The sequence below is a fragment of the Cynocephalus volans genome, chromosome 12, assembly GCF_027409185.1.
Source record: "Cynocephalus volans isolate mCynVol1 chromosome 12, mCynVol1.pri, whole genome shotgun sequence".
NCBI lineage: Eukaryota > Metazoa > Chordata > Mammalia > Dermoptera > Cynocephalidae > Cynocephalus > Cynocephalus volans.
This window is the reverse complement of record NC_084471.1, coordinates 22,716,582-22,735,752: the sequence shown is the minus strand read 5'-3', so window position 1 is coordinate 22,735,752 and position 19,171 is coordinate 22,716,582. Positions and strand designations below refer to the sequence as shown.

General features: G+C 37.9%; 1 protein-coding gene across 2 annotated transcripts in view; it reads left to right on the top strand.

Annotated features, from left to right (window-relative positions):
- The window catches only part of UTP20 (UTP20 small subunit processome component), a 97,346-nt gene that overhangs the window by 28,607 nt on the left and 49,568 nt on the right, over positions 1–19,171 (top strand). For both annotated transcript variants that reach the window (XM_063076343.1, XM_063076342.1), the window contains exons 20-25: positions 108–187; positions 413–656; positions 11,406–11,591; positions 14,228–14,318; positions 15,391–15,476; positions 16,142–16,267. In XM_063076343.1, the coding sequence (XP_062932413.1) occupies positions 108–187; positions 413–656; positions 11,406–11,591; positions 14,228–14,318; positions 15,391–15,476; positions 16,142–16,267 (813 nt within the window). The remainder of the gene's footprint in view (positions 1–107; positions 188–412; positions 657–11,405; positions 11,592–14,227; positions 14,319–15,390; positions 15,477–16,141; positions 16,268–19,171) is intronic.

Here is a 19,171-nt window from a genome sequence, read left to right as displayed (position 1 = left end):
GGAATAATCTAATTAACATTTTAGTTATATCCTTTCACTCTTTTCCCTCTGATAATCTCAAAATAAGGACTGTCCCACATATTCTGTTCTGTGATCTTTTCTCTTAGTTCTCATGCACATGAAATGGAAAATAAGCAGTTTTGGAAAGTCTACTATGAACATCTAGAAAAAGCAGCTACACATGCTGGTATGTAAGGGGGCAGAGGGTGCTTAAATGTTTGATTTTTTACTGCCTAATTACACACAAAATTGGGAAACAGAAATGAGAACCATATTATCTTTGATAAACTTTAGATATGATTTATTGTTTTCTTACATTTTTAGAGAAAGAAATGCCCTCTCAAGGAAACACATAGGACATGAGTTAACATTTCTCTAGTGGTTATGAAGTCTTTTTTTTTTTCTTTAACAGAGAAAGAACTGCAAAATGATGTAAGAGATGAGGATAAGTCCATTGGAGATGAAAGTTGGGAGCAGATCCAGGAAGGGGATGTTGGAGCTCTTTATCATCAGCAGTTGGCATTAAAAACTGATTGTCGGGAAAGACTGGATCATACCAACTTTCGATTTTTACTTTGGCGAGCTCTGGCAAAATTCCCAGAGAGAGTAGAGCCACGGTCCAGGGAGCTCTCCCCGCTTTTCTTGAGATTTATCAAGTAAGTGTTCTCTTCTAGGAGTATGTGCCTGGTAGGGTATAAGGAAGAGAAAGTAAGAAGTACTGACCTCCCAAATGAGCTGAGTTCTCTATACATCTGTCATATTTTTGAATCATTGACACATAAAGCACTGGCTCTAGCAGATAACAACTAAACTAGTTTTGTTCACCACTTGATTTTATATGAATCAAAATTTAACCAGCCCACACATGGTGTTAATAACCAAATTCCAGTTTACAAAATAAGAAAGGTCATTTTGAGTTTGATCAGTGTACAAAGGCCTTCTTATTTCTTGCCCTGTTGTTCATTATTTTATTGCCTGTCTGGGGCTTGAAGGTACTTTTCAGTGACTCAACCCCAATCCCTCTGTCTTGAGCCTCTTACTATTTCCTATGAGACTGAGGAACTAACATTTTAGTTACAGACTTTAGCTCAAAGAATAACAAGAGCTTTCTGGAGCATTGTTTTGTTTTGACTAGATGTGCTGTGTAGGTGTCTGATTGCTTTACAGCTCTAAAGTTATGGGGTGTAGTGTGTGGAACAGTGCTAAGCAATTAATAAAAAGTATGTTTTCCAACAGTATTTCTTAATATGGGGAAATACTATAGGGTTAGGTTAAGCAGGCCACAAGCCACAACATGCCTGGCTTGTTCACAGAACAGCAAGGAGGTCTAAGTAGCTGTAGCAGAGTAATTCAGGGAGAAAGTGGTTGGAGTTGAGGGCAGAAAGTTAACAGGAGACCAAATTATGTAGAGTCTTTAAGTGATAGTAAGGACTTTGGCTTTTACTTTCAATGAAATGGAAGTCACTGGGAGGTTTAAGCAGAAGGGTGACATGACCTAAGTTTTCTTAAGACTTTTTCTGGGTGCTGTGTTGAGAATAGACTGTAGAGTGGCCGAGGTAAGAGCAGAGAGACCAGTCAAGAGATTTCAGGTCCAGGCAAAAAATAATGGTGACTGGACCAAGGTTGAAGCAGTGAAGATGGATTTTTAAAAAAAATTTATTATACATATTCATGGGGCACAAAGCTGACTGTCATCACCTGTGCCCAAGATGTGATGATTAAATCAATACTGTCAGCATGCTCACCACCTCAAATTGCAGTTGTTCCCCGTGTCTCCCACCCGACCTCTCCCCAACCCCCTGGCAGTCCTAAGGATGGATATTTTTTGAAGGACTTGAATTTGATGGGGTATATTTTTGCAAGATTGCGACTAGATCAGCCTGTGGGATTTGCCAGCAGATCAGGTGTGGGATGCGTGTGTGTGGTTGTAGGGGAACAGGAAGGAGGGGAACAGGGAGGGAGGGACAGGAAGAAGGCAGGATGTCTCTTAAGGTTTTGGTCTGAACAACTAGAAGAGAGCACTTACTGGGATGAGGAGGAATTGCAGGAGCTGTGGGTTTGTGGGGAGAATCAAGAGTTCGTTTTTAGATGTGTTAAGTTTGGGATACTGAGTAGATATTCAAGTAGAAATGTCAAGTAGGCATTGAATTTAGAAGCTGGAAGTTCAAGGGAAAGGTTTGAATTGGAGATAATAAATTGGTAATCATCAGTATGTGGATGGTATTTAAAATCAGACAAGGAATGAAGTCACCTAGGGTGTGAATGTAGAGAGAGAAGACTTCCAAGAACTGACACTAATATTTAGAGGTTGGAAGATAAAGAACAAGCAAAAGAGGCCAAGAAAGAGTGATAGAAGAATGAAGACCACTTGGTATCCTGGAAGGCAAGTGAAGAGAATATTTCAAGAAGGGAGTGATCAGTTGAATCGAATGTGTCTGAGAAGTCACAATCAGATGAGGAGTAAGAATTGACCATTAGCTTTGGACGTGACCTTAACAAGAATTGTTTTAGTTAATCTGGTAGGGGTGAGAGCTTGATTCAAAAGAGCTCAGGAGAAAATGGAGAAGAAAAATGGAAATGGTAAGTATGAACAGTTCTTGCAGTAAAATGGAAACAGATGTAGAGTAATAGTAGATGGAGGGAGATGGGGGAGAGAGAGAGCTTTTGTTGTTGGGGTTGTTATTTAAGATTTAAACAGCGTGTATGTATGTAGTGTTGGTGAATATGATCCTGAAGGGAGGGGAAAATTGGTTATGCAAGAAAGAGGACAAAACTGCTAGAGCCATGTCTTTGAATAGATGAAATGAGATAAGATCCAGTGCATATGTGAAAAGGTTGCATGAATAATTCATTCTGGCAAAGGTTACAAGCAAAGATACTGCAGACCACTAGATACGGTGACAGAAGAGTAATGATTTTCCCTTTTTCACGTAATGCTTTGGTCATAAATTTATTTATAAAATGAGAACAGTGATACTTAGCTTCTTTTGCCTTATTTTTATTTATTTATTTTTTATAGTTTTAATATAGCTCTTTTAATTTCTTTTTTTTTTTTAATTTTATTTTGTCGATATACATTGTAGCTGATTATTGCTCCCCATCACCAAAACCTCCCTCCCTTCTCCCTCCCCCCCTCCCCCCCAACAATGTCCTTTCTATTTGCTTGTCGTATCAACTTCAAATAATTGTGGTTGTTATATCTTCTTCCCCCCCCCCCCCCGGTTTGTGTGTGTGTGTGTGTGTGTGTGTGTGTGTGAATTTATATATTAATTTTTAGCTCCCTCCAATAAGTGAGAACATGTGGTATTTCTCTTTCTGTGCCTGACTTGTTTCACTTAATATAATTCTCTCAAGGTCCATCCATGTTGTTGCAAATGGCAGTATTTCATTCGTTTTTATAGCTGAGTAGTATTCCATTGTGTAGATGTACCACATTTTCCGTATCCACTCATCTGATGATGGGCATTTGAGCTGGTTCCAACTCTTGGCTATTGTAAAGAGTACTGCGATAAACATTGGGAAACAGGTATACCTTCGACTTGATGATTTCCATTCCTCTGGGTATATTCCCAACAGTGGGATAGCTGGGTCGTATGGTAGATCTATCTGCAATTGTTTGAGGAACCTCCATACCATTTTCCATAGAGTCTGCACCATTTTGCAGTCCCACCAACAATGTATGAGAGTTCCTTTTTCTCCGCAGCCTCGCCAGCATTTATCGTTCATAGTCTTTTGGATTTTAGCCATCCTAACTGGGGTTAGATGGTATCTCAATGTGGTTTTGATTTGCATTTCCCGGATGCTGAGTGATGTTGAGCATTTTTTCATATGTCTGTTGGCCATTTGGATATCTTCCTTAGAGAAATGCCTATTTAGCTCTTTTGCCCATTTTTTAATTGGGTTGCTTGTTTTCTTCTTGTACAGTTGTTTGAGTTCCTTATATATTCTGGATATTAATCCTTTGTCAGATATATATTTTGCAAATATTTTCTCCCACTCTGTTGGTTGTCTTTTAACTCTTTTAATTGTTTCTTTTGCTGTGCAGAAGCTGTTTAGTTTGATATAATCCCATTTGTTTATTTTTCCTTTGGTTGCCCGTGCTTTTGGGGTCGTATTCATGAAGTCTGTGCCCAGTCCTATTTCCTGAAGTGTTTCTCCTATGTTTTCTTTAAGAAGTTTTATTGTCTCAGGGTGTATATTTAAATCCTTAATCCATTTTGAGTTGATTTTAGTATACGGTGAGAGGTATGGATCTAGTTTCATTCTCCTGCATATCGATATCCAGTTATCCCAGCACCACTTGCTGAAGAGGCAGTCCCTTCCCCAGTGAATAGGCTTGGTGCCTTTGTCAAAGATCAGATGGCAGTAAGTGTGTGGGTTGATTTCTGGATTCTCTATTCTATTCCATTGGTCAGTGTGTCTGTTTTTATGCCAGTACCATACTGTTTTGGTTATTATAGCTTTGTAGTATAGCTTAAAGTCAGGTAGTGTTATGCCTCCAGCTTTATTTTTTTTGCTCAGCATTGCTTTGGCAATGGGTGGTCTTTTATTGTTCCATATAAATGTCTGGATAGTTTTTTCCATTTCTGAGAAAAATGTCTTTGGAATTTTGATGGGGATTGCATTGAATTTGTATATCACTTTGGGTAGTATGGACATTTTCACTATGTTGATTCTTCCAATCCAAGAGCATGGAATATCTTTCCATCTTCTTGTATCCTCTCTAATTTCTCTCAGCAGTGGTTTGTAGTTCTCATTATAGAGATTTTTCACCTCCTTGGTTAACTCAATTCCTAAGTATTTTATTTTTTTGGTGGCTATTGTAAATGGGCAGGCTTTCTTGATTTCTCCTTCTGCATGTTCACTATTGGAGAAAAGAAATGCTACTGATTTTGGTGTGTTGATTTTGTATCCTGCTACTGTGCTGAAATCATTTATCAATTCCAACAGTTTTTTTGTAGAGGTTTTAGGCTGTTCGATATATAGGATCATGTCATCTGCAAACAGGGACAGTTTGACTTCATCTTTTCCAATCTGGATGCCCTTTATTTCCTTCTCTTCTCTGATTGCTCTGGCTAGTACTTCCAACACTATGTTGAATAGGAGTGGTGAGAGTGGGCATCCTTGTCTAGTTCCTGTTCTTAAAGGAAAAGCTTTCAGCTTTTGCCCATTCAGGATGATATTGGCAGTGGGTTTGTCATATATGGCTTTAATTATGTTGAGATACTTTCCCTCTATACCTAACTTATAGAGGGTCTTTGTCATGAATAAGTGCTGAACTTTATCAAATGCTTTTTCAGCATCTATAGAGATGATCATATGGTCCTTGTGTTTGAGTTTATTAATATGGTGTATCACATTTATTGATTTGCGTATGTTGAACCAACCTTGCATCCCTGGGATGAATCCTACTTGATCGTGATGAATAATTTTTCGTATGTGTTGCTGTATTCTGTTTGCTAGTATTTTAGTGAGGATTTTTGCATCTATATTCCTCAAGGATATCGGCCTGTAGTTTTCTTTTTTGGTTATATCTTTACCTGGTTTTGGTATCAGGATGATGTTTGCTTCATAGAATGAGTTTGGGAGATTTGCGTCCGTTTCAATCTTTTGGAATAGTTTGTAAAGAATCGGTGTCAATTCCTCTTTGAATGTTTGGTAAAATTCTGCTGTGAATCCATCTGGTCCTGGGCTTTTCTTTGTTGGGAGCCTTCTGATAACAGCTTCAATCTCCTTTATTGTTATTGGTCTGTTCAAATTTTCTACGTCTTCACGGTTCAGTTTTGGGAGCTTGTGTGTGTCCAGAAATTTATCCATTTCCTCCAGATTTTCAAATTTGTTGGCGTATAGTTGTTTATAGTAGTCTCGAATGATTCCTTGTATTTCAGATGAATCAGTTGTAATATCGCCTTTTTCATTTCTAATTTTTGTTATTTGAGTCTTCTCTCTTCTTTTTTTTGTTAGCCATGCTAATGGTTTGTCTATTTTATTTATCTTTTCAATAAACCAACTTTTTGATTCATTGATCTTTTGAATTGTTTATTGGTTTTCAATTTCATTCAGTTCTGCTCTGATCTTAATGATTTCTTTCCGTCTGCTAACTTTAGGTTTGGATTGTTCTTGTTTTTCTAGTTCTTTAAGGTGAAGTGTTAGGTTGTTCACTTGCCATCTTTCTATTCTTCTGAAGTGAGCATTTAATGCAATAAATTTTCCCCTCAGTACTGCTTTTGCAGTATCCCACAGGTTTTGGTATGATGTATCATTGTTTTCATTAGTTTCAATAAACTTTTTGATTTCCTGCTTGATTTCTTCTTGGACCCATATGTCATTAAGTAGAATGCTGTTTAATTTCCATGTGTTTGTATAGTTTCCAGAGTTTTGTTTGTTATTAATTTCTAGTTTTAATCCATTGTGGTCTGAGAAGATACATGGGATAATTCCAATTTTTTTGAATTTATTGAGACTTGATTTGTGACCTAATATGTGATCTATCCTGGAGAATGATCCATGTGCTGCTGAGAAGAATGAATATTCTGAGGTTGTTGGGTGGAATGTTCTGTAGATATCTGCCAATTCCAATTGGTCTAGATTCTTGTTTAGATCTTGTGTTTCTCTACTGATTCTTTGCCTAGATGATCTGTCTAATATTGACAGTGGGGTGTTCAGGTCCCCTGCTATTATGGTATTAGTGTCTATTTCCTTCTTTAGGTCTAATAGAGTTTGTTTTATAAATCTGGCTGCTCCAACATTGGGTGCGTACATATTTATGATTGTTATGTCTTCTTGATGGATCAGTCCTTTTATCATTAAGTAGTGTCCCTCATTGTCTCTTTTTATGGTTTTTAGTTTAAAGTCTATTTTGTCAGATATAAGAATAGCTACTCCAGCTCGTTTTTCTTTTCTGTTTGCATGGTAAATCTTTTTCCATCCTTTCCCTCTTAGTCTGTGTGAATCTTTATGGGTGAGGTGGGTCTCTTGTAGGCAGCATATAGTTGGGTCCTGCTTTTTGATCCAGTCAGCCAGTCTGTGTCTTTTAATTGGGGAATTTAAGCCTTTAACATTAAGAGTTGTTATTGAAAGGTGTTGATTTATTCCTAGAATTTTATTGGTTGTTTGGTTGTCTTAGGTGTCTTTTGTTCCTTGCTTTCTGATTTACTGTTTGGTTTCTGTGTTTGTTGGTTCCTTAGGTTGTAGATAGTGTTTTTGTTAGCTTGTTTTCTCTTCATGAATGCCATTTTTATTGTACTAGCGGGTTTAGATTTTTCTTGGGTTTTTATGGCAGTGGTAGTTATTTTTCAGGAACCAAACCCAGTACTCCCTTGAGGATTTCTTGTAAGGGTGGTCGTGTGGTAGTGAACCCCCGCAGTTTTTGTTTGTCTGAGAAATATACTATTTGCCCCTCATTTCGGAAGGATAGCCTTGCAGGGTAGAGTATTCTTGGCTGGCAATCTTTGTCTTTTAGTATTTTGAAAATATCATCCCATTCCTTTCTAGCTTTTAGGGTTTGTGATGAAAAGTCTGATGTTAACCTGATTGGGGCTCCCTTATAGGTGATTTGACGCTTCTCTCTTGCAGCTTTTAAGATTCTCTCTTTGTCTCTGAGTTTTGCCAATTTGACTATGACATGTCTTGGAGAAGGCCTTTTTGGGTTGAATACGTTTGGAGATCGTTGAGCTTCCTGGATCTGAAGATCTGTGATTTTTCCTATACCTGGGAAGTTTTCTGCCACTATTTTGTTGAATATGTTTTCAATGGAATCTCCATTTTCCTCCCCTTCTGGAATACCCATGACTCGTATATTTGAGCGCTTGAGGTTGTCTGATATCTCTCTCAGATGTTCTTCCATGTCCTTGATTCTTTTTTCTTTCTTTTTGTCTGCTTGTGTTATTTCAAACAGCCCATCTTCAAGTTCAGAGGTTCTCTCTTCAACTTCGACAAGCCTGCTGGTTAAACTCTCCGTTGTGTTTTTTATTTCGCTGAATAACTTCTTCAGTTCAGCAAGTTCTGCTACATTTTTTTTCAGGACATTGATTTCCTTGTACATTTCCTCTTTCAGATCCTGTATACTTTTCCTCATTTCATCATGATGTCTAGCTGAGTTTTCTTGTATCTCATTCAGTTTCCTTAGAATTATCACTCTAAATTCCTTGTCAGTTATTTCAAGGGCTTCTTGTTCTATAGGATCTAGAGTATGAGATTTATTAACTTTTGGTGGTGTACTTTCTTGATTTTTTGTATTTCTGGTGTCTTTTTTTTGGTGTTTATTCATTGTGGCAGGGGGTTTCACAGTCCACCGGTTTGAGACTAATGACTAACTAGGATGTTGCTGTGGTTGCCAATTTGGTATGGCTCCCGCCGTGACTGCTCAGTTGGCCTCTAGTGTCTTGTGTGTGTGGTTGCCTCGGGTCTTGGGCTTCTCCGGGGAGCCACCTTTCTGGTCAGCTTGGACTCTGCTGGGCTGGTGGATCACGTACCACAGGGTGTGTGATCGCTGTTGAGCTTTCACTTCCTGTGCAGGACTTCTCCCCGTTCCGTGTGCTCTGGCCCAGGCTGTTAGATCGTGCAGTGGCGACCCCACCGGGTGTGTGGTTTCTGTCGAGTCTCCGCCTCCCTGGCCGCACGTCTCCCCCCTCTGTGCACACTGTGCTGGGCTGGGGTGTGTCTTCTGCACCCCTCGTCTATCAGCTGGGCCTTCAAGACCCTGCTCAGGACCGCCTCGCCCAGGAAGTCTACCAGGTTTCTGCTAGGCACAGACGACCGGTCTCTCTGGGTGCCTTTGTAGCACTGTGTAGATCTTTCTCGGGTCTTGTTCACCTTTGTATCCCCCCGGTATAAACCGAGTCTAGTGCCCGCCTGCAGCCTGCTCTCCGGCAGGTTCAAGCGGACCTGGGAACTCTCCTACCACACTATTCCCAACCAGAAATTCGTTAGGCTTTTTTCCAAACTGGTGGTCGCAGAGATGGTATCTGCCTCCCAGTAACAGGAAGTTTACCGGGGCCGGAGTCCAGGGTGTGGTGGAGTGACAGTCGGCCCACCTGTACTTCCTTGCCTTCCCAACACTGGTCGGGACGCCCCACGCCCCCAGCCCCGCCAGAGAACCGCGGAGGGAGTGGGAGCGGAGACCGGTCCGCAGGCTCCGGAAAGCCCCGCGCCAGGCCAAGCAAATGGGCTCAGTGATGGCCGAGCTGGGCGGAGCTGCCCGCACCTTGGAAAATGGAGGCAGCACCGAGCGGTGAGTGGCCTGGTGGTGCAGGCGGGAGCCGCTTGGGCATCCACCCCCCGAACAGAGCTGTGCCGGGGATCACTCACAGTGCTGTGCCAGGTCGGGTGTTCGCTCTCTGTCTCTGGTTTGTCGCCTTCCGTGTTCTCGGCACTGCCACCTCGGGCTGTTCAGTCGCGGCGCGGCTCGGGCGCTCCCAGCAGTCTTCTTTAATGCCGGCCTGAAACCTGGAATCCTGAATAGGGCAGCTGGCCGCCTTCAGTGCGGCCCCAGCCTCCGGGATCCTGGCTGCATCCACAGCAGCCCTGGCGCCGTGTTCCCTGTTTCAAGACTCGCTTTTGCAGCTAAGAATCAGTTCTTTTCCTGCTCCACACTTCAAAGCTGTTGCCTGTAAATGAGGCAGCCTCTCCTCCTTTTGCCTTATTTTAAAGGTCATAAAATGTTTAGCAGTTTTGTAAATTACAGAGGACTATATATATGCATGCTGGTATTAATGGTGTGTAGGATATGTCTTTTTTTCAAAAAAAACATTTTTGTGTGTGTGCGGCTGACCAGTACAGGGATCCGAGGATATGTCTTTCTACTATGTTAATTTTCCAAATTTTTCCCTAAGGAAATAGATTACCCTTTAGCTTAAGGATAAAGACCTTCCTCTAACAGTACAAGCTGCTGTGGGAATGGGGATAGAATGAGGAGCCTGTAACAGGAAGTGGGTCTCTGAAATTAGGAAGACTTAGAGACTAAAGACACAATTTTTTAAAAAATGCTTTAATTTAGACTAGTTGAACCAATACTTTTATAGATGATCTAAACTAATGGAAAATTCAAATATCACCTTTAATTCTGACTTTGAAATATAGTATGGGCTTTTTATTTTTATTTTTTGGCTAGCAATTTATATTTCTAAATATGTGTCAATTAATTTGATATTAAAACTAATTTGTGAATACCTATAAACATTCTCTGAGGAGGATCAAACAGGGAGCAAGAATGAATGACTAACAATGGTAGCAATACCCCAATAATAGGTAACACTTAATGAGTACTTAGTGTGCATGCTGTGCATGGAGATGAAGGTTAGAAATAGGTAATATGTGGTTAATTGAGTGTTGAGAGTATAGTAGGGAAGTTATTAAGTGTATGATGGTTCAGTTTATAACTGATAGGACAGCTTTGCTCATTTCATTCATTCATCCATTTTTTATTTATTAAGTGCTAGATTCTGCTAAATGAAAAGACAAGGTACGGTAGTGTCTCAGCCCTCAAGTTGTAATTTAATGTATTATTCTGGTGGTTAACCTGCGTTACCCTTGAGTTTCATTTGGGAGGGTTTTAGGGTGCTATCCTCAAACATGTTGTTTTATCACTGTAGTTTTGAGTGAGGACTTCAGAGTTCATCTGTTCAGTTTCTTAGCATCTCTAGCCCAGTGCCATGCACATAACGGAGAGCAAAATATTGTTTTGATGAATGAATGAAAGTGACACAAACTAACGCATTGAATGACAGGCTTCAAGGTAATATTTACAGCAGTGGACTAAAATTAAAGGGATGGAATTTAATGAGAACGTATGTGAATACCAACTACACAAGCTTAGTTTAGAGGAGATAAAACATAAAGACTTAACTGATTTTTGTTGCCTGGACGTTCAGTTTGAATCTGTGTCATGTTGTGGCTGCTTCCAAAAGTTACGGAGTTGATAGTTCCATCTGTCTTATCCGATCATACCCAGAAGACTGAATTTTGTTGTGTCACCATATTTTAGAAAGGACATTGGCAAAGTAGAATGGTACAATGTACATGGTGGAAAGTGACCAGCGTGGTCCTAATGCTATACTTTAATCATTTAATATAATCCACTCCTAACACTGCCACCCCGCAGTTGTGGTTCCAGAAACAGGGAGGCTATTCAGCTCTGTCTAAAATAGACATTTCAAATATTTTCAACAGTGTAACAATGGAATGGGCTGTCTTCTACAGTTAGTGATTGACTTGTCAGATAGCATATCTAAGAGGGGCCGAATAAAAAAGAGTAATGTCGTACAAGAGGCTTGACTGAGGTGCTCTGATGTCTCTTCAGTGTGTGATTCTGCAGACCATGAGCATCTCTCTCATAAACGGAATCAGGGCCTTTCAGATTGGTGTGCACTCTTCATCTGACCCCTAGCACTCTCTCTCTTCTGTAGCAACGAGTATTACCCAGCAGATCTACAAGTTGCTCCAACCCAGGACCTGCGCAGAAAAGGCAAAGGGGCGGCAGCCGAGGATCCTGAGGAGGAGCCTGCTGCTGGGGATGAGGAGGGGTTGGAGGAGGAGGTGGGTCCTGAAGACGAACGCTCCCAGAAGAAAAAGACACGAAGAGCTGCAGCAAAGTAAGTTCAGCGTCGCTGAAAGTCCACAGATCCACAGCCGTAGGAGGAACAGGAAGAGATAGCTCTCTTAAGGCCTAAATGTGAAATAGCCCTGTGCAAGATTAACTACTCAGATAATTATATATGTAATTCCTACTTCTTCCTGGGACCTTTACAGCCTGAAGAAAACTGTTAATCTTCTGAGATTTTTGGTTAAACTTTATTAGTTCTTTCCTGTTTATCTGCAGAATGTTAGAGTTGGGGATACTTGGGGGGGTCATCTAAGCACAGCTCCTTTTTATAGATGAGCGCTTTGGGGCCCAAAGTGTTTAAATACTCTTTGACCTTTGTTGTTCACCGGGACAAATGTGTCCTGGGCTAGGGGAACGCATGTAGAACATCTTTTCTCTTATAAATAAGCATGTCAGCACTTTCACTCTGCCTTTTGACTTGTCTCCTGCTGTTTACTTTTTCCTCATGCTGTTGCAGTACTCTTTTCCTTGATTTCTTTTTTGGATAGTTTGTTTTTAGTGTATGAAAATGCTGCTGAATTTTGTTTGTTTGGTTTTTGGCAGCTGGCTGGTAAAGGGATCTGAACCCTTGACTTTAGTGTTACCAGCATCATGTTCTCCCAAGTGAGCTAACTGGCCAGCCTGTTGTATTACTCTTCTTCTCTTGGTTATTCTTTTATCTAAATTGTTAGAAACCTAAAAAAAGAAGTGGTCGTGCTGTCAGAAATTGCTTCAGCTTACTTGGAGATTGGATTGAGATGTCTGAGATTCACTGGATTGGTGCTACTGTGTTATTTTAACACTTTAGATCTCGATCTGATGTGCCCATTTGTTGAGTATTTCCCAGGAGCCATCTATTAATTCATCCATTCAGCAACTATACTGAGTGCCTTTTGCTAAGTGCTAGGCTACAGAGAGGATTTGTACACAGCCTCTGCAATGTAGGAGTCACAGTCAAATGCCTGATGAAATATTTTATAGGAGAAATACTTTTAGAGAAATTATTGGAACATAGTAAAGAATTACTTAATTCTGCAAATATCCAGAGAAGACTTTTTACAAAGAAGATAACTTTGATGCTGAGAGATGAAAGTTTACTAGGCAGCTAGGACAGGGAAGGACTTGCCCGTTAATTGAAATAGTGTATAAAGTACAGGGGCAGGAAAGATCATGGCCAGGCTTCATGTAACTGTGATTACTTCTCCTCTACCTTCTGACAGCTCTGAACATTCAATCTCCTATTACTTCCTCTAGGGTAAAGATTGCTATTTTCTTCTTTATTTCCTTCAGCATAATAGCTAGCAAAAGATTAATCCTAGGTACATGTTTGTGGAATAAGTGAGTAAGCTATTTACCCCGTCATACCTCTTCCTTTCTCTCCCCAGGACCTTTGCTAATTAATAGTACCTCTTTCTATAGTACCCTTGCTTCATTTCTGCCAGTTGAATGCTACTTCTTTGAAGCTTTTCCTGTCTTTTAAGCTGAAAGTTATCCTACCCTACTTCAAACTTTCAGAACAGCCATTCATACCTCTATCATGGTGCTACTCCTTGCATTGGCTATTAATTTTTAACGGATCTTCCATGTAAATCAGAAACTATCTAAGAATTAGGTGCATGTCTTAATTAATTTTTCTGTCCCTTCTAGCCAAACCTAGCATATTGCTACCATACACTATCATTGAAAATGTGAATAAATTGATAATCACATTCTTGGTGCCATCTTAGTGGATCCCTCTTATCCACAGTTTCACTTTTCACAGTTTTAGTTACCCACAGTCAACTGCAATCCAAAAATATTAAATTGGAAAATTCCAGAAATAAGCAATTCATAAGTTTTAAATGGCACACCTTTCTGAGTAGCGTGATGAAATCTTGTGTTGCCCCACTCTTGTATTGCAGTGCTTGGGATCAGGTAACCCTTCTTTTACTGAATAATGGCCCCAAAGAGCAACAGCAGCGAGGCTGGCAATTCAGATATGCCAGAGAGAAGCCATAAAGTGCTTCCTTTAAGTGAAAATGTGAAAGTTCTCAAGTTACAGAAAGAAAAAGCAATCATATGCTGAGGTTGCTAAGAATACAGTAAGAACAAATCTTCTATCCATGAAATTTGAAGAAGGAAAAAGAAATCTGTGCTGGTTTTGCTGTTGCATCCCAAACTGCAGAAGTCAAGGCCACAGTACATCTGTATGTACGGGAAAAAACACAGTATATACAGAGTTCGGTATTAGCCACGGTTTCAGGCATCCATTGGGGTCTTGCTGCATAGAACCTATGCAAGGGATAAGTGCAAAAAATCATCTGGGTTCAACTTTGGATTTGTTACTGTTTTGATTACTTTCTAATTTTGGTTTAATTTAAACCATTCTAAGCCATTGTAGTTTGGTTTAATTTAAACCATTCTAATTATCCTTAATAATTTTCTGAGTTAGAGAGCCTGAATTTCAGGGAGAGGCCTGTCTGAGATTTGGAGTTTCTGGAGAATGATTTTCTAAATGCAAATAATTAAAATTTGTTTGCATGATCAACAGTGAAACTGTAGGCAAGGTGTTTGGAGTACTTGTCAAAGAGAGTAAAGTTGTGGGTAATTAATCTCAAGAAAATAATCTCTGATTCTGTAACACTCTCCTATTTTGTTTTTGTTTAGGCAATTAATTGCTCATTTGCAAGTTTTCTCTAAATTTTCAAACCCACGGGCCCTATATCTAGAATCCAAATTATATGAGTTATATCTTCAGGTAAGTAAAATAAATTCTTGGCACTATAATTCGTTGTGAACTTTTCTCTTATCATTTTCTTTACCAAAGTAACATTTAAGTTTTCAATAATTGTTTGTTGAATAAGGTCCATGTCTACATTTTAGGTAATAAATTTTTTTATTAATATTTTCTGTTATCTTGAGAACAATTTTAGACAGTACTAATTCAGTTTTTACAGTTGTTTTGGAAGACTAAACATTCATCGGCTTTACTAACAGTGAGAATAGTAAAAAGCATGAATTATATTATGGGAGTTAGATTTTAAAAGGGAGTAGCAATTATACCAAAAACTGTTGTCTACCTTCCCCTTGTAGTTAAGTCAGCCTTCGTGGAGGACTGGGATTTCAGGATCTGTTAGACTGAGTGAAAGCAGATATTTGGAAAAATCTGTTGCAGTCACAATGTATGACCCTGAATTCCATAAAAGTTTGCAGGAAAAAAAACCGTCAGAGGCAGAGTAAGCATTAGGTATCATTCTTATAATCTGGGGAAACAATTTTTTTTTTCACTCGGATGGTTTTTAGATGAAACAAATCATTTCAGCAGAATTTATCCATGTTCTGCCCATGATTTGGATAAACTTTGTTTTTAAAGTGAGAGCTCAAAAGTCTGTCGTTCACAGGAAGCAAAATTCTGAATTCGGTATATCAGAGAGGCCTCAGAGCCAAATCTTATTTCCTGGCATCTTACTGACTGCTGTTACCTTCTCAGTATAAGAGATTTTTCTCATCACATGACCAGTCCTGTTGGTTGAAATCTAGATTCACATAGAGAATTGGCCTCAGCCGAAACACTGGTAGACCCAGGTTAACGGCTATGGGGGCAGGCGTCAGGGTTTTGTTTCCATTTTTTCTTTGCACATGTTCTATTCATCATTCTTTACCTACAGGAAAATGTAATTCCTGACTGTTGTTAGGAATCAGCTTTAACCTTTGTCTAAAGAGTTAGACTTTAGGAAATCTAACTTAGCAAATTAACCCAAGTAAATTGCTATCCTGTGGTATATGTATATGTGACTTCTTAATTTTTTTCTATAAAATATCATTCTTAGTTGTTGCTACACCAAGATCAAACAGTGCAAAAAATAACCTTGGATTGCATAATGACCTATAAACATCCTCATATTCTACCTTACAGGTAAGTTACTTGAAGCTAGAGTAACTTTTTCTTTGGCTGATTTTTATCTTTCTGTGTAAGAGCCCCTTCTAAGATAATTTCTGAAGGTCTGAGAAATTTCCCTCTTTTCTAAGGTAATCATAATGCTATTTCCAGGCAAGAAGCGAAAACTGGAAATATATTTCTTAAGAGTTGTTTTCCATAGATAATAAAGTAGAAAAGTGAATATTAATTTGAAATATGTTTTGTGAAGGTTATATCATTTCTCTCCTTGCTAGTACAAGGGTACTTCAAAAAGTTCTTGGAAAGATTTGTATTATTTTTTAATTCCGTTTTTCCACTAACTTTGTGAAGTACCCTCTTATAATGCCATAAATTCTTGGTGGTTACTTAGGGAATCACAGTCACTTTAAGAACCTAAGGAAACTTTTGTATCATGCTCTTTAACACACCTGAATTTTTGACTAAATCTAATCCCTTCTAATTCATTTTACCTTTTGAAATTTGAAAACCTGTCAGTTTGGAAAATAGTGAGGATTTTCCTTTATGGATGTAAACCCCAGTATAAACTATATAATATCATATTTTAGTTATGCTATTACTCTATGTACATATTATTCTATTCTTATATTTTTAAAAAGTACTGTTGATTAAGTGATGATTTATGCTACATTCTATTTTTCAAGGGAAAACTTACAAAGGTTGCTTGAAGACAGAAGCTTTAAGGAAGAGATAGTGCATTTCAGTATTTCTGAAGATAATACTATAGTGAAAACAGCTCACCGAGCAGATCTGTTTCCTATTCTGATGAGGTATTTATACTGTTTAAAAATCGATTTTTTAAAAAGTTAGTCACAAACACAATTGTGATTATTATTAATTATGATTCCTTCAGGAGTTGTAGTGGAATATTTTATTTTGTGTTTTCTTTTTGATTTTGTTTGTTTGTTTATTTGTTTTTTTAATTGGACCTTTTGGGGAAGTCAAATTGTTATAAGGACTAATTTAGAATATTTTGTTCCTAACATGGAGAGATGTTACCGTGATATGATTTTAATAATTATGGTCAAATTAAATCCAGTGTTTTCCTAAGTTTTACTGTTGAGATATAGGAGAAATAATTTATCCCAGTGTATAAATAGTGTAGTATTTGATGACATTACCATTCTTTTAATTATGAGTAGTGGAACACAAGATTCATAAATAATGCAAAAATCATATATGCTGAGTATAATGAAAAATGAAACTTGGATCATTTAGCCTACCAGCTCTGGAATGATGGGAATTGCAGAGATCACAAGACTAGGATTTAACAGACCTTTGCTTGTCGTCCAGCCCTGTTACTATGTAGTAGTAGAAGTTGGGGCAAGTATTTTAGATTCATTGAGCTTCAGTTGCCCCCACAGGAGCTGGATCAGATGTGTTCTGGGGCCTCTGCTAACTTTGATCTGATGGCTCTGGTTGACTCCACTTATAGCCAGCATTAAGAGTGCTATAATGGACATAAAAATATGTGAATGAATGAGTGAATATGTAAAATCACAGTTATTGGTGGATTACAGAAATAGTAAAAAATGGAAAGTAGAAATCACCTTATCCAGACACTCAAAAATAACCACTGTTAACTTTATGATCTGTCAAAAACAATAGCAAATAGTAAACATCAACAATGTTAATAACATATTTTAAATCTCTGAAAGTAAAAAGCAAGTGGTTATACGAAGTCCACAGTAAATACAAGCTACCAAAAACCATCTGAATACGCACACATAGTTTTTTACAAGGAAATTGTGATCATATTGCGTAAAATATTTTATAACCTTTTTTCACTTAACAAAATATATTACCAAAATTTTTTTGCATCATGAAACGTTTCAAAATATGATTATTTGTCATATAGATATGCCATAATTTACTTAAGCAAGCCCCCTTTGTTGAGCATTTTGCTTGCCTCTAGTTTTTGTTGTTTGTTTTGTTTTTCAAAAAATAGCTAATCTTATATTGAATATCTGTGCATCTTTATTTGATTATTTTATTACGATAGATTTTTGATAGGAAAATTGATGAACATTACCAAATTGCTGTCCAGAACTGTCTTTCTTCTTTTCTACAGAGTTCTACTTTTCTATATGAACCTTTGACCTAATCTCTGATGATTTCCTTAGAATAGATTTCTAAAAGCAAGAAATACAGACATTTTACAATTTCTAATGCAAATTATCTGGTTAACTTCAAGAAGTTTGAACCACATTACATTCTTCCCAATCGTAAAATGCCTCTTTCCCCACATTATTCCAACACTATGTGGTGTTCCTTTTTTTTATTATTTATTTTGTTTTAATTTTTCCTAATTTGTTGGTGAAGAATGTTGTCATGTATAACTTTACATTTTTTCGAATATTAGTTAAGATTAACTGTTCAAAAGATTATTGGTTGTTTGTGTTTCTTATGAACTGTCTTTTATGTCTTTAAGAATTTTTATTTTCTGGGCCGGCCCGTGGCTCGCTCGGGAGAGTGCAGTGCTGACAACACCAAGGCCATGGGTTCAGATCCTATATAGGGATGGCGGTTAGCTCACTGAGTGAGCACAGTGCTGACAACACCAAGTCAAGGGTTAAGAACCCCTTACCGGTCATCTTTAAAAAAAAAAAGAATTTTTATTTTCTAAAAACTGTTAAATGGTATTCCTGTCTCTTCTCATTCTTTATGTTTTAATTTGACTATTTTATTCAGCTGGAATTTATTTTGATGTATGAAATGAAATAACCTAATTTTTTTCTAAATAATTACCCAATTGACTCAGAACCATTTAATCAAAAAAAAAAATCTCAACTTTTTTTCCACTGATTTGAGAGCCACTTTTAATATGCACTAAGTATTCGTGTATAATTGTGTCTGTGGGTTTTTGATGCTTTTTTATTAATCTGTCCTGTTCCAATTCCACACTGGTTTATTTATAATAGTAATAACATAATATTAATATTAATAAAGAGCTTAAATTCATTCTAGTGTTTTTATCACAAGAAATCATTTTATTATCCCTTTCTTTCCGATATATTTTGGGTTTTCTAGAATTCAGATGAACTTTAGAACATTTATTCAGGTTCTGCCAAAAAAATCCCACTGTTCTATTTGGGAAGAGATGACATCAGTATGTTCCTTCAGTTATTCAAATCTTTCCTTTTTTGTAGTCTCAGTAAAGTCTTTTAGTTTCCTTGGCTTTTTATTTTATTCCTACATTTTGCTGTTGTAGATGTAACTATTTTCTAACTTATTTTTTGCTACATAACCGATTATGATATATTTGAGCTTTGGCTTTGTGTTAATTATTTAGCCATCCACATGAGAAAACTTTATTAGTTATAATATTCTTTGTTGAGTTTTCTTGCATTTTCTACATCAAAAATAATCGTAATAGTGAACAGCAGTCATCAGATTGTGTTTAAAAAACACTTTGACATCCCATTTTACTCAGAATAAAATAGAAAGTTCTTACCACTCCCTTCTGGACCTGATATGGTAGCCCCAGAGTACTTCTCTAACCATATCTCTTCCTATTTTCGCCCTCCCTCCGAACCCACTTGAGGTTCTTCGGACTTGCTTGTCCCTCTGCTCAGAGTGCATGACTGCTAACTCTTCTTCATTTGGTCTCATCTGAAATGACCATTATCAGAGATGCCATCCTTGACTTCTTTATATGACATCACAGCTTCCCT